General features: G+C 37.2%; 1 protein-coding gene and 1 non-coding gene across 5 annotated transcripts in view; one reads left to right on the forward strand and one right to left on the reverse strand.

Moving 5' to 3' along the window:
* LOC138706314 (probable peptidoglycan muropeptide transporter SLC46) overlaps positions 1-15,527 on the reverse strand; it is a 50,581-nt gene that overhangs the window by 25,566 nt on the left and 9,488 nt on the right. For 2 of the 4 annotated variants that reach the window (XM_069835446.1, XM_069835447.1), the window contains exon 2: positions 7,651-7,717. In XM_069835446.1, the coding sequence (XP_069691547.1) occupies positions 7,651-7,674 (24 nt within the window). In that variant the 5' untranslated portion in view covers positions 7,675-7,717. Of the gene's footprint in view, positions 1-2,257; positions 2,423-2,527; positions 2,613-7,650; positions 7,718-15,527 lie in introns of those variants that run through there. The other 2 variants (XM_069835445.1, XM_069835448.1) reach the window with 2 other exon arrangements.
* On the forward strand, positions 5,820-5,892 carry TRNAR-UCU (transfer RNA arginine (anticodon UCU)). Its single transcript has one exon. It is a non-coding gene; the product is annotated as a tRNA-Arg (tRNA).

Genomic DNA, 15,527 nt, shown 5'->3' on the forward strand with positions numbered 1-15,527 from the left:
ATTCTGGCCCTAAATTATAATCTACAGCTGCCAGACGGTGTCTTTGACATTGACTTTGTCGGCTCTTTATACCTCAAAGCCTTCCGCTTTCTTTGATAGCGTCTGGACTAGAATACCAATTACTGTAGCAAAGAAAGAACAGACTTCTGACAGTTCGTTAACATTTATTTTTGAACTCTTTCCTGCCACCCGCTTGGGTGAACCAATAGAAACTGAATTCGTTACTCGCCTTTCGGGGCCCATGAGACAAGTGAAGATGGCTTTTCCACATAGATCCTTAGCTCACTTATTTTGTAAACACTTCATTTAGCGCTTATCGGTATCGATAATGGACACACAATTATTATTTCTGTCTGCGGAGTGAAGCAAGAAGGGGGAATGCTGATAGTGGATACGCCGCGCTTTGGCCCCTTAGAATGGAATGGAATTTCGGGAAGGAGCACTATGACCCAGCACTGCGACCTTTGAAGATTTATTGCGCTAACCCTCAATCTAGGCGTATCCTCAAACCCACACCGGCTGACTACACTAAGGTTCGTTGCGTACCCTAGTTTCGAGCAGGAAATCCCATTCGTCTCTAGGGCTTTCGCTCCTTACTTTTCACGTGCTTCACTAGAAACGCCTTTCATTGCAGTAAGTGTAATCTAATCTGTTGGATCCCTCCTCAAGTGCTGTTCTCCCTGTGATCCAACAGTTAGGCTCCCCTTTTCTTGCCGTCATAATGATGGAGCCGACACATATCTCTTAAACTTTGGATGCTTTTCCATCAGTGATAATGTGCAAAATTCCGAAAATGTCGCACTACGTAGAACATCGTGAAAGTCTTTAAGTCTTTATAATTCACATTTTTATTAACATATCGAATCTGTTTGTAGTATTCACAAACAAACAGTGGCGGCTGATTGTCTGAGGCAAGTGAGGCCCGGCCTCAGTCATGATGCTTACTTAAACTCAAATTTTGAGTTTTCATATAGTATATTACTTATTTAAATGAAGCATATAGAGTTGTACAAGTATTTGAAATCTTTGTGATATACACTACGTTCGGGAAGTCCGTATACACCTATACCTTTAGTTTCTTATTAGCGTATCATATTATATTATATTGTAATTATTATTATTATTATTATTATTATTATTATTATTATTATTATTATTATTATTAATATTCATAACATTAGTAATTGTTGTTGGTGCATTGTTGTTATGTCGGTGAACCGTTATTATTATTGTTACAGTAATAATGATGGCATAGTAATTGTTGTTGGTGCATTGTTATTATGTCGGTGTACCGTTGTTATTATTATTGTTACAGTAATAATGATGACAATCATAATTATTAATGTATCAGTAATTAACATTCTGTATGGGAGGTAGCCTGCTTGAACTAGTTACACAGCCTCACCGAATATTTCAGTCACCGGTCGCTACTGAAACCAAATAAAATTTTGTTATGTGTCTTTCACGTGTTAAATTTTACATTACCTCGTTAACATGTATCAGCCTGCTATTGGCCATCTTCAGAACTGGTTGTTGCTGGTCTTGGCGCCTTTTGTTTGTGTTAAATTTGAGTTTGTATACACCTGTGTAGTTGTATTTGTCTTTGTGTTGTATTATATTATATTATATTATATTATATTATATTATATTATATTATATTATATTATATTATATTATATACAAACTCAAATGTAACACTAGCAACAACTTCTACATAGGACAGACAGGCAGATCATTTCAAACACGTTACAAAGAACGTATTCCAGCCATAACAAAATTACAAAACATTTCCACATATGCAGAACACATCACAAATGCTAACCACACCTACAGATACATCAACACAGACATGGAAATTCTGCACATCCAACCAAAAAGCCAGAAACTAAACACACTAGAACAATACGAAATATATAGGCACACAAAAACACATCCCAATGAAATTCTCAACACAACTCAATTTCAAAACACACACACTCTTTGACTCCACATTACACTACACAAACACACCCCCACAGGAAACAAACAAAAGGCTCCAAGACCAGCAACAACCAGTTCTGAAGATGGCCAATAGCAGGCTGGAGCATGTTAAAGAGGTAGTGTAAAATTTAACTCGTGAAAAACACAATACGTTTTTCGAAGTGATATAGTGTTAAAAGTTGTATAATCAAGATGTACAAATAAAATTATTAACTTCGAATCCCGTGCTCCTTACTCCTCGCACTTCTTTCATCCCCTCGGCTTAGCAAGTACTTACGGTTTGTTCCGATCATATGTTGCACTTAAGTATAACGACTTTTAAGGATCATTAGCGGTTCGCAGACAATAGATTGAGAAACACTGCACTAGACCACCAAAAATGACTACGATATTTAATAGTGTCTGTGGTACCACACAAATATTATGAGGTGAAAACGTTTGTCTTAGTGATGAATATAGGCCTACAGCTTCTTATGAGTACTTATGTACTGAAGTTCTGCTGGCTTCTTCACTTAAATAAGACGTGCAGATTGCAGGGTGTTCTTACTGTTAAATCAGCGTCTTGCTTGGTGTCAGCCATTAAGATGTCCTCGTGGTGCAGACCATGCCCGACCTTGTCCCACGTGCCACTGTTCTGAAACTGGAGCAGTAGGGATCTTGTTTTGTTACATGAGCGCGACCAGCTGAGCGCTAGAGCGGTACAAGGCACGCCTCATCACTTACATAACTTATGCCCGAGTACAGAATATTTTGGTCTCGTCTTTTTCCAGGAATCATATACATAGGCGACTCTTAAGTTTGCGAGGCCTTAGGCGAAAGCCATACACTGGGCACTTAAGAACGGGGAAAAATTAAGCTAATTATTTAATTAGAACTTTTTAAAAATAAACTAATCTGAAGTTACATAAATCATTCGCTGTACCGGTACCTGTCTGCTGATACTATGTAAAGGAGGTTTGGACATTGAAGACGATTTCATACTCAGAAATTGAATTGTTAAGTAATGTAGAAGGATCAATGGCGGCTCATAAATGAAATAGAGTCATCATCATCATCATCATCATCATCATCATCATCATCCCCCTGAGGCACCACAACTTCAAAATTGAAAGTTTTGGCCTTCTCAATAATCCTCTTCCAGACACTTCTGTCTTTGGCTGCCTTCAAATGAGTCACTTTCATTTTCTTCATGTTATCCATCACATCAGGGATGCAAAACTGTGCTCCAATTGAAACACGCGTCATAACACGGAACACGTAACTCATCCCTTTCCTTCAGCTCTCGCGTCATTGTACGGTAGGGGGTGAGGATAAGAGAGAACAGTGTGTATGCCAAACGTCACTGAAGGCTCCGGCCTTGTGGATGGGGGAACGAACTCTTTCCCCATGTTTCCACCCCTCTCTTCCCCAGTTATGCAACCTGCATCACATCATCTTCCCATCTCAATTCAGGTCTGCCGACTGTCTACTTGCTATAGGTTTCCATTTATATAACTTTTTTTTACCAGTCTCTGATAATCCATCCTTATTTTGTGCCCCAACCATCCTATTCTGTATATACTTATATCAATAATTTGCAATGATCAATCTTAACTACTTAACAAGTTACATTATAACTGTTTTAAATATATTTTACGTAACATTTATATGCCTTTCATTACAAGTGCAAACGTAGACATTCCAATTAGGAAATACTTTCCATCTTTTTACATCACGCAAATATAATGATAATCAACAGCCATCTTAAGCAGTTTGACAATACTCTGACCCACATCTAGCTTAATATTCAATAGTTTTCATATTAATTTAGCAATGTTGTTATTCACTTAAGTTCTGACACACAATATAGTATTTGTGTATTTTATATCATATACAGGGTGTTTCCGGTCTAGTGTTACAAACTTTCAGGGATGATGGCGAAGGGCACATGTATCAATTTGAGATAAGGAACCCTGGTCCGGAAATGACTGAGTCGAAAGTTATAAGCAAAAATAGTTGTGTGGAAATGAAATTGTGATTTGGCACCACGTGCCCTCCTTCCCTTAACCTTTGGAACAGTCGTGGAAAGATGGTATGGGCCGTATGCCTCCTACGTGGGTACTTGAATCGATACAATCTGTGAGCTTGTCTACTGTTCCCATTGGCTCATCCGTATTCGAAAATCAGGTCTGCTTATTCCGCTCTCGTGTACTCCTCCATTTCACTAGGACTGATCGACTGGACACTGCAACTTGTACACATACATTGCTGTCTACAGACGTGCATATCAGGACCAGCCATGTCCGTTACATATTACGCTATCTGCATTGCTTTAGTGTAGTTTCCTGTCCCCACTCCTTAGACAGCGCACTGAATGGAATACTGTAAGTAGACAACGTAAACAACGTCAGATGAATACAGTATGTGTAAGTTGTGCAGATAAATACACATAAATAAGGTGTACAGAGGAATAAAATTATTTCATTTCCACTCAACTATTTTTGCTTGTAACTTTCGACTCGGTCATTTCCGGACCAGGGTTCCTTACATCAAATTGATACATGTGCCCTTCCCCATCATCCCTGAAAGTTTGTAACATTAGCCCGAAAACACCCTATAGATAAGTTTAATATAAAACATACTCCATTTTTTCCATAAAATCCAATTTTATCACATTGTCATCACATATTTATTTTAACTTTTGATTTTGATATTTGATATTGTTATTGCAGCCTGATGATGCTCCTTGAGGGCGAAAACGTTAGTTTTTTGTATTTCTTGTTAAGTCATTAAGATTGATCACTGCAAATGATTGATATAAGTATATATAGCAATTTGCTTATCTGAACATCAACGTGAATTGTAAATTACATCCTATTCTGAGTGATCTAATATCATTTATTATATTTTGATTTTTAATTAGCTTATTTACCTAATTCGCTTTTAGTTTTCATTCTCCAATTATTGTCTGCTCCTTTATTTTGTCCAAAAATTCTTTTGAGTATTTTCCTTTAAAAAATTAGCAATTTTTGTTTGATTGTTCTCTTTAAGTATCCATGTTTCGCTTGCGTATGTCATGACTGGTCGAATAAGAGTTTTGTAAAGTCTTAAATAATAATAATAATAATAATAATAATAATAATAATAATAATAATAATAATACATTATGGAAGTCGTGGTATGAATACTTCGTGGACTATGGATACTGTGGACATCGATGACATAGTCATGGTATTTCATGTCCGTCTATCTTCAAAATAATACCGTCCGAATACAATACACTTCTGACCCCTCATCTCTTGGTATAGTATAAATCCTCCATGGGGGTACGGCCTGAATTCAATACTGTATGAAATCATGTGATAAGCTGAGATTGATATGTATTAACAGTGACAGAAATAGGCTTACTACGTAATGGATGAGTAAAATCCTTATAGAATATGCTCACGATTGAGTCGGATGTGTATTATATCTATGTAATCACAATTGATTGATTATTTATCTGTTAGTATGCATGGGAGTAAGCAGAGTTGCCGACGTCCTGGATTTCCCAGGATTGTTCTGGATTTTAATGGTGTGTCCTGGTGTCTTGGATTGAGTTATATTTGTCCCGGGATGTCAAAAAGATAGGAAAAAATACAATTCTTTGCTCATTTCTGTAAAATTATTTTTAAAATTTCTTACTCAATTTTTCAAGACCCTGTCCAACCTTCTATGTTCAGCGTCGTCGTCAACGTCGCCTGGCGTCTCCTATCGGGTCATATTGAAATAAAAACGATACTACTATAGTATGCATTAGGTATTATACAGTTTCTTTATTCTTTACTCGCTTTGGGAATTGTCTTATATAAGATTTAGTCGGCCTGGTAGCGTAGTTGGTATAGCGCTGGCCTTCTGTGCTCGAGGTTGCGGGTTCGATCCCCGCCCAGGTCGGTGGCATGTAAGTATGCTTAAATGTGACAGGCTTATGTCAGTAGATTTAGTGGCATGGAAAAGAACTCCTGCGAGACAAAATTCCGGCACATCGGCGACGCTGATATAACCTCGGCAGTTGCGAGCGTCGTTAAATAAACCATAATTTAAACATTTTAAAAATTATAGTATTTAAACAATATATTATGCATTTTTCTGCATGGATCAGGCCGTAATATTACATTATTTTTCCAAACTTCATCAATAATTCAAAGGAAATTTCATAATCTAGCAACAATGTAACCAGATTAAGTTTTTAACTAGATGAATTACATAAAACGAATAAAACCAGTTACATTACAAATTTAGTCTAATTAATTCAAATGTGTAGTCATGATAAGGTGCTGGGGAGATGGAGGGCAGTTTCCACATTAATTCCAGAAACTGTCTGTTCTGTTGTTATGGTCGTTGGGGAGGGGTAAATTTACAGTTCGTTATTGTTTTAATTGTCGCGCTTGAAGACAGTTTCCACATTGCAAGAAGGTTCAGAGAGCTACAATACCTGCGACGTTGCAATCTACTCGCCATGGAACACAAGTCCGTGGTATATTTCACCGATAACGGCGTTTCCCAGCTAATCGAAGGGCATTCAGATTACAGTGACATCCTCCCGCCTTACTTTAGTATACGTAAAATTGAGTTGTGTGTACAGGGTGTTTAAAATGGACGGCATAATTCAGGAATGAGTTCCTCATATATAGATAATAAAAATTATTTATACACTACTGTTTGTGAAAAGTGCAACACCCAGAAAGAATGGCGCGAACGACTCCAAACTCGGGAGATGTGTAGAAGAGTGTACCACCAATTATTGGTTACGTTTCCAGAGAAATGGCGTACACATAGGCCCAACAGTGACGTCTCTTGTGTCACTAGCAAGGTCAGTGCTATGCCTTGCTCAATCAGTGCAGAGCTTCCAAACGAAGTGTAAAACGTGAAAGCTAGTGCAGGTATGCCTCTTCGACGTGGAAGGGCGCAATATCAACACGTGAGTGAGTTCGAACGGGCAGAATGATTGGTCTCCGGGAAGCAGGTTTGTTATACCGTGACATTTCGGCTCGTACAGGGTATGCTGCTACGAAATGATGCGTGTGTGGAACCAGTGGATAGAAGAGGGTCGTACGCAGAAACGAGCGGGTACTGGACCACGTAATGTGACCACAGCACGGAATGACCGCTATCTTGTCCGCGTGAGCGTGATGGACCGTACAGCTTCATCCACAGTGTTAAGTCGACGTAGGAGTACTGCAACGGGTGTGGACCTGTCTAAGTCAACGGTTCGTCGCCCTTCTTTTGAGGGCTGGACTAGTGGCTCGCCAAAGACGTTTTATAGTCGGCCGTTGCGTCGGCTTCCATTGTCCAGAAACCAACAAACGCCTCAGACTGCAATGGGCACGTGAACGCCGTCACTGGAGTGCTGAGTGGCAAAATGTAGTGTTTAAATCATGTGAGCGTGGAGGCCAGGCAACTAGTCCACCTTTACTTACCCACCGAGCTATCGATTTAGATAATTGCGGACATTGTGATTAATGCAGGAGCGTTATCGTGCATGAAATGTGCTTGTCGACAATGATAAATGGCTTGTCGTCCCAATAAATCAGGCATGTTGTTTTTGTCTGTATATCCGCCCCGTGAGTTTATTTGAAAGTTATGCCGTGCATTTTTAGACATCTGTATATAGTCGCCACAGTTGTTAAGCAGACGGATATGTTCTCTTACCAATGATGTACGAGGAGAAGACATGATGCTAGTTTTTGTCTCTTACTCCTCAGTTCCCCGCTGCTACCTGTAACAAGAATGGCAAAACTCAGTGACTTCCTTGCCTAAAAATGACTATTCTATAGAGAACGCATAAAAAAGCAATCTTTAAAATCTTTACAATTGAAGGGTTTGAGTTGTATTATACAGGGACATCACTTTATTTTTACCAACATTTTTAACATTAACCTGGCTATACTCGGAAACACTGTTGCCCCCTTCCATTACAGGAGTTTGATGTTGCTAGTGCAATATGTAAACAAATCATTTTACTAGATATAGGAGGAGAGAAAAGTAGTGTATCCATTTATGTTGTAGGGAAATACGATATTACGATTATCAGTTTGATCATCACTTTTATGGAATTTATCAAAATACAGTAGAGTAGTAACATTTTTTTCAAAAACTCAACTTTTCAGGCGGCTATGTTCATTATGTAATGTCTACTTTATTTAGCATATTAATTATTGATGTTAACATACAATATAGAGAGTGCATTTAAATTGAGGGGGTCATAAGTAAAGAGCTGTAAGTGCACTTAAGTTACTTTTGAGAAAATGGGGTTTAAATATTTAAGCTTTCGTAAAATCGGTGAAATTTTTATTTAAATTTTAATGTGTGATGAGATTAAAATATCCCTTTGCCACTAAAATTTTAGATACTTTAGCTTACACTGCATGCACTTAACTCATGTTATTACAAATGTCACTACTGTTGTCACGCCAGGAGAAGGCGGCTGAAGTACTTAGACGGGGCGGAGGGGAAACCGTCGCGCATGCGCACCGCGCTGTTCACTGCAATATTCCTGTTTCACAAACATCTACTGCACGTGTCTATGAGTCTTTGCGACTTTGTGAAAATAATAGTGGGGTTTTTACTGTAGTGTTTTATTAGTTTCAACAAGACAATTGTTTTCAGTATACCACAAATCTTGTATTGCTTTAGTTATCCTTTGCTTTTCGTGTTAATATTGTTGATAATAATATAGTTACTAGAATTTATGTTATTGTCAGACATCGGATTCTAGGGCAAATGCCTATTTTGTTTCTTTAGGAGAAAAGTAAAAATAATTATTAATATTTGTGTTTCATGGAAATTGAAGGGTATTCAAAGAGTTTTATAGTGCCCTAAAATGCCCTAAAACGGTTATTAGAGCCTAATTTGTTAATATTCGCCTAAAAATGCCTAACTCACTGCAAAGTTTCGCATTTTACTCTTACTTTTTATAATTTATACATGCATTCACTGCGAAATTTAAGGCATTTAAAAAGTGGAAAGTTTGCTTCACACCGGCCATGAAACCATTGATAAAGGAAACAAAATGTTTTGAATCTCACGACACTCGCAATAGATTTCACCGAATTTAACATGTTTGGAGGCATAAATGCCGACAAAGAACCAACCTTAGTTTTGAAGCAGGCAACAATCACAACATGTGCTGCTACCGATTCAGAGATATACTATACTATAAAAATGACTGTTTTCGGTCTGAAACCGATTAGCTGTACTGCCCTTCAGAGTGTCATAAAATCACAATTTTTGGAGAAAGAGTGTTTTTGAAATATTTATGAAAAGTCGTAAAACTGCGAATTAGTAGGGTAAACCGTTACAAAATATTTAAAAGAATGGCCCTCCTAGTGTTAACACTACCAGGAAATGCAACAATAAGTGGAACTTTGCATTTTTGTCCAATTGAATCTCAATAACAACGGATCATTTGCATGCTCGTTAACAGTTGCTCTTTCCCTCACCTTATTTGTGTTGAGAAGTTTTGAGCGGTAGGACGTTTTCCTGTGAAGTTTAACGCGATAATGCCGAAAAATATAAGTGCAAGATCTACATTGATCCGGCAATGGCTAACAGAATATTCAGAATTCACTTATGATGGAAAAATAATATTCTGCAAGATTTGTAGCAAACAGGTATGTAACAATAGTTGAAATATATAAATTCTATTAATTTTAATGAGTAGGCCTATAATATTTATACATTGACTGAGCTATCCTGAGGTATAATTCTTTTTAAGACCACTACACTTTAACCTTTTAAATTCCGATAGTTAAAGTATTTGCAGGTCATTAAAATTTTGATTGTTCGAACCCACTAACTTTGTGATAGAAATACGGCAATACAACAATTAGGATTTTATTTTAATTCAGTTTACTTTACATTTTTAGATTTCGCAAGAAAAGAAGTGCCACCTAAAGCAGCATGTGCAAGGAGCGGCTCATAAGGCTAAAGTTCAGCAGAAAAATCAACTGCAACAAACTTTACTAACACAGCCTACTTCATCCAATCTCAGCAGCAATTTCTATGCTGATTTAACCAGAGCGTTTGTTGCTGCTAACATTCCCTGGAATGCAATTGAAAATCCGGTTTTAAGACACTTTTTACAAAAATACTGCAAACAAAATATCCCATCTGAGTCGACCCTAAGAAAAAATTACTTAGACAGAATATACAATGAAATTTTAGCTTCCATTCGGGAGGATATAGGTGATTCTTACATATGGGTCTATGTGGATGAAACCTCAGATCCTATGAATAGGTATACGATATAGCAAATATGGTAGTAGGAAAACTTAGTCCTGATGGACCTTCGATTCCACACCTCGTATGTGTTAAGGAACTTTCGAAAGTGAATAGCCAAGCCATTGCTTATCTTGTAAATAAAGGCCTACAGTCTTTATACTCAGGTAATATAGACGATTCTAAAGTTCTGTTGTTTTGTACTGATGCTGCCTCATACATGGTTGCTGCAGCTCCACTTCTTAAAACATTTTATCCTAACCTCACGCATGTAACCTGTCTAGCACATGGCCTTCACAGGGTTTCTGAAACAATCCGGAATGAATTTCCTCTTGTCAATTCATTTATTTCTAACACAAAAAAATGTTTTTGTAAAGCCCCATCCAGGATTTCAATATTCAGAGAGAACTTTCCAGATATCCCACTCCCACCTCAGCCGGTTGTTACACGATGGGGAACCTGGATTCAGTCAGTGGTGTATTATTTTAAAGAAGTGGTCACAGTTATTGATAAATTACCTGAAACTGATAGTGCAGCGTGTGTGAAAGCAGTGAAAGATTGTCTGAATGACTCACGAGTGAAAAACGATATTGCCTACATAACATCAAACTTTTCTTTCATACCTGCAAGCATTGAACAATTAGAACGTGAAAAACAATCTCTTTGTAGCCAAACAGCAATAGTAAAGGAAGCTCAAGTGAACATACATTCTGCTTTGGGCGAAACTGGGAAAAAAAGTTAAAAATAAGTGGGACAACGTATTAAATAAGAATGTAGGATTTTCATTGTTGGAAAAAGTATCAAGAGTGATATCGGGGGAAAGTGTAAATGTTCCAGTAAGTATTGATGTTTCTATTGTACCTAATTTAAAATTTGCGCTTCTCACATCAGTTTCGGTTGAAAGAAGTTTTTCTGCTTTCAAAATGATTCTCAGTGACAAAAGGCAAAGGTCAACTGTGGAGAACTTAGAAAAAATTCTGGTGGTGTACTGTGCAGATAATAATAATAAAGTCTGAGCATGGAACTGAATTTCAATAACTTAAAATGAGTAATCTTGATATCAATAATCATTATTTCATTAGTTTCAATATATTAAATTTGTGCAGCTCTGTTTATAAATATAATATAGTATTCTTTTTTAATGTTTAAACATACTTTTTTGTGCGTATTTTAGTGTATAACTAAAAATTTCAGTGAAAGAAACAAGTATGATACCTTGATGTGCCTAAAATGCCTATTTTCATTAAAATAGAGCCTAATTTTACAAATTTTGAGCTTATTTTAGGCGCCTAAAACTGCAATTTTTAGTGCCTAAAAATCCGATGTCTAGTTATTGTATACTGTTATTTAGGTTTATAGCAATTTTTTGTTTATTGTAAATATGTCGACAAAGAGGAAACAAGGATTGACAATCTATAGCGAAGAAAGGAATATTATTAGAAGTGCAAAATAATTCTGTGATGAAGAAAAACAACAACAGTGCCTTTGCATTCCTCTTACGAAACCTACAGAAAAGGTAGAAAAGGACTCTAATCTATCCACAAGAACAATACAGCGTATAAGGAATGAAATGAAAGACTGCACAGAAGAAAGTGCGTTGTCGACACCTGAGGGAGAAAAAAAATGTAAACGTCCAGACTACCGAAACGCAAATGTAGATGACTTCGACGGGAGATTGACAAAAAAGATATAATTGAGAATTTTTATTTGAAAAAGAAAGAGGGCCACCGGCGTAGCTCAGGAGGTAGCGCGTTTGCCTGCTGATCTGCAGTTGTGCTCGGGAGTGAGTTCGATTCCCGTTTGCGCTGACTACCTAGTTGGGTTTTTTCCGAGGTTTTCCCAAGCGGAAGGCGAATGTCAGGTAATCTATGGCGAATCCTTGGTTTCATTTCGCCAAATACCATCTCGCCATCATCAATTCATTCGACACTGAAGAAGCTAGTAGTTATTACAGTGTCGTTAAGTAACAAGTAAAAAAATAGTACCAAGCTGCAACAAACGTCTACCCTTTTACAAGAGAAAATTGATTTGAAATGAAAGACAACATTAAGACGAATACTGAAGAAAAAGGATTTCAGGTGGAAGAAGTGTGCAGCAAAAAAAAAAAAAATTGAGGAAAACACTGTAAATTAGAATACGTTAAGTTATCTACAGCAAATAAGAAAGCTTAGGAAAGTGGAAAAACCGGTTTTGTATCTGCACGAAATGCGGATAGATAGGCCTACCAATTTAACGTTTCCCAAGTTCTGGCACGATAAAAATGTTACGGGAGTTTTGACTACCGTAAATGTGTCCAGAACACTCATTGTTGTCCATCAGGATGGGGGCGGTGGGGCTAATGGCTTTGTTGAGAGGTTCGAATTAATATACACGGCTGGAACATAAACAGATGATTATCATGGACAGATCATACTCCAGAAATTTTGAAAAATGTGATAATGATAGTCATAGCGACAGCACCGAAGATGCGGAATCTTTTATGTCTGACTCCGTTCCCGTGTAGCCAAGTAAGTGGACTGAAGTTTTCAGGTCAGAGTGTAGCGTAAAGTTCCCCCGTCCCGCCTATCTATTCCCCGCGCCAACTCGTAGCGCGAAGACAGTAGCATTCCTTTGCTTGTAGCCACCTCAATTCAAAATAAGCTAATCTGAATTTTTAAACAAGTTGCTGAAAATGGTTGCCGTTCATTACAATGCAGGCTTCAATTCTTTACGCTTATTATTAAAAACATTTTGAAGCATATTCTCTGAAACTGAATTTATCGTTTCTTGAATATAATATTTAGTACGATATTATTAATATAGGTTCTTTCTTCTATAGAAAACGCAACCATATTTCTGAAACACACTATACACTGCAGTGTTTACTTCACTGCTTGAAGACTTTGAATGCAACAGCGGTCGTAAGTTTGTGTGTCTGACGGAAGCAAGGACATTAGTGAAGGGGTGGGAGTGAAGTACATTCAGAAATGCAGGTACAATAAAAATGAAAGTAAAAATAAAATGATGTCCCTATATATTTATACATATTTTACTGGTATCTAATTAAACTGAAAACTTCGAAAATACAGCAGTTTTTCTAAACCTCTTCCCACCCCATCACTCCTTTTGTGCAATTCACAGAGCTGTCGCAATATTTTGGTTAAGTTCTGTCCACCGATGCTCGGAATCTCGAAAAGTCCTCTATATTGATGTTTTTCAAGTTTTCAATTTAGTTAGTTACCATTATGTATAAAGTTACCTCTGATTGAGGTTCTGTGGTCAGGCAGTACATCTTACTTGAAGATGTCGGAGAAAGAACAATTTACTGTTTGTATACATCTGAAGTCTGATTAGTGAACTGTTACTATAGTCACGTCGCTGTTATTTCCGGCGTGACTCCTCCTCTTTGCTTACGCCTTAGGAAGTGAAGTAGTATCGTTCGCCATTTTTGTTTTTTCGTTGCCGAACTAACAGACGAGGAATCTATTTGCTGCACCATTAAACATTATCATGTCGTAGTTCCTACGATAATAAATCAAACGCACTGTAATTGAGCAAATAATTGAACGGAAAATAATGTCCTCGTGTGCTTCTGCGAACGCCAACGAAAGAACCAAAATGGCGGGCGATTATAATAAGTATTTATCGAGCCTTAGGAAGTGCATAACGTCTTCAGTAGCGAATGACAAGACGCACATGTTTAACTGTAGCCGACCTGCAACGTGATTGGTTGCCGGAAATAAGAGCGACGGGACTATAGTCAGCGATGTATGCAATGAACAGGAAAAGTAACTGGCCATCCTATCCCATTATCTCCTGACTTAGTTGCCTTATTAGTCATTTCTTACTACTGTAACTTATGAGGTTCCAACCAGTCAGTCTTTGGACTGCTGACTGAACATGGTTAGCAATGGCAAAGAAAATTTTAATAGAGGAAGAGCATCTTCTCCGGACCACTGGAAGAACTAAGAGAATAGTGAAGTGCTTTGTGTGGAGTATGGCACTGTAATCTGTATGGAGCTGGAACATAGACATTACGAGAAAGTGAAGAAAAACGATTAGAAATTTGAAATTTGGCTGTGGAGAAGACTGGAACGTGTGAAATGGATAGACAAAATAAGAAATGAAGTTTCTCTAGAAAGATTGGATGAAGAAAGAATAATGCTGAAACTGGTCAGGAAGAGAAAAATAAATTGGCTGGGTCATTGGCTAAGGATAAATTGCCTATTGAAGGATGAACTGGAAGGAATGGTGAACGGGAGAAATGTTCGGGGCAGAAGAAGATATCAGATGATGTACATACAACACGCACTCACGCAGATATACTATACTGGATCGTATGCGGAGACTGAAAGGAAGGCGGAATATAGGAAAGATTGGAGGATGCTGGGTTTGAAGTAAAAGATCTGTCCTTAGGCAAAAAAAAAAAAAAAAAAAAAAAACATAGATTATGAATTCAAATGTTTCTTCGGAAGCGAGTGTATAATTATGAGTCCATTCGATGGCAAGAAGTGGAATGTTAATTTAGATAAATAGATTAAGCGCATCATTTTTCATTCTAAATTTCCGGTATTGTTACATAAAATTTTGATTTTTCGTTAGTGAACCTCTTTATGACTAAACCACGAACCGCCACTGGGACTGAAGTTTACATTATTTTATGTGAATTAAATACAGTATTTCAAAATCTTTACATTGCATTTTTTTTTTCGTTGTCTTAACAAGATAGACTACAATGGAAGATACTTTAGCCCAGAGTTCGTACATTACAGTATTGCTAGATTGTTAAGGCTACAGTTTCCCAAGCAATTTTTGGCTCTGGGCTCTGTTCGCCTTTATTCTGGATATAACGCTGGCTTTCAGACGCATGTATACATATGAATTAATCATTATTCATTCATTATTGTCATCTGGACTTATATCAGTCCTGCGTTCACCTCGGGTCGCATGCAGAATCTGCCGCATATCTTATCATTTTGACCTTCGGTAGATCGTTTACATGAAGCCTTTATATACATAAATTTGAATACAATGAATTTAGGAATTAAGTTTCCCAGACTGATAATCCGTTTTTTTTTTTGTTATTTTCAAGCCAAAAACTTGATGTCAATTACGTCCTTATCTATCATTCCAGAACACCTGCTTTTGTAACATTGTATAACCTCATTATTACATATTTAGTACATTTTATACGCAAGAATTGATGAGAGCAGACTTTTTACATCTATACTAATAATAAATATGTAACCAAATTTTTTTCTGGTAATTTTCGGTTTTCCAAAAAAATTGATGTTAACATGTATTGTATAATTAACCATCCTGAGATCGAA

Source organism: Periplaneta americana, chromosome 9 (genome assembly GCF_040183065.1).
Source record: "Periplaneta americana isolate PAMFEO1 chromosome 9, P.americana_PAMFEO1_priV1, whole genome shotgun sequence".
NCBI classification, from domain to species: Eukaryota; Metazoa; Arthropoda; class Insecta; order Blattodea; family Blattidae; genus Periplaneta; species Periplaneta americana.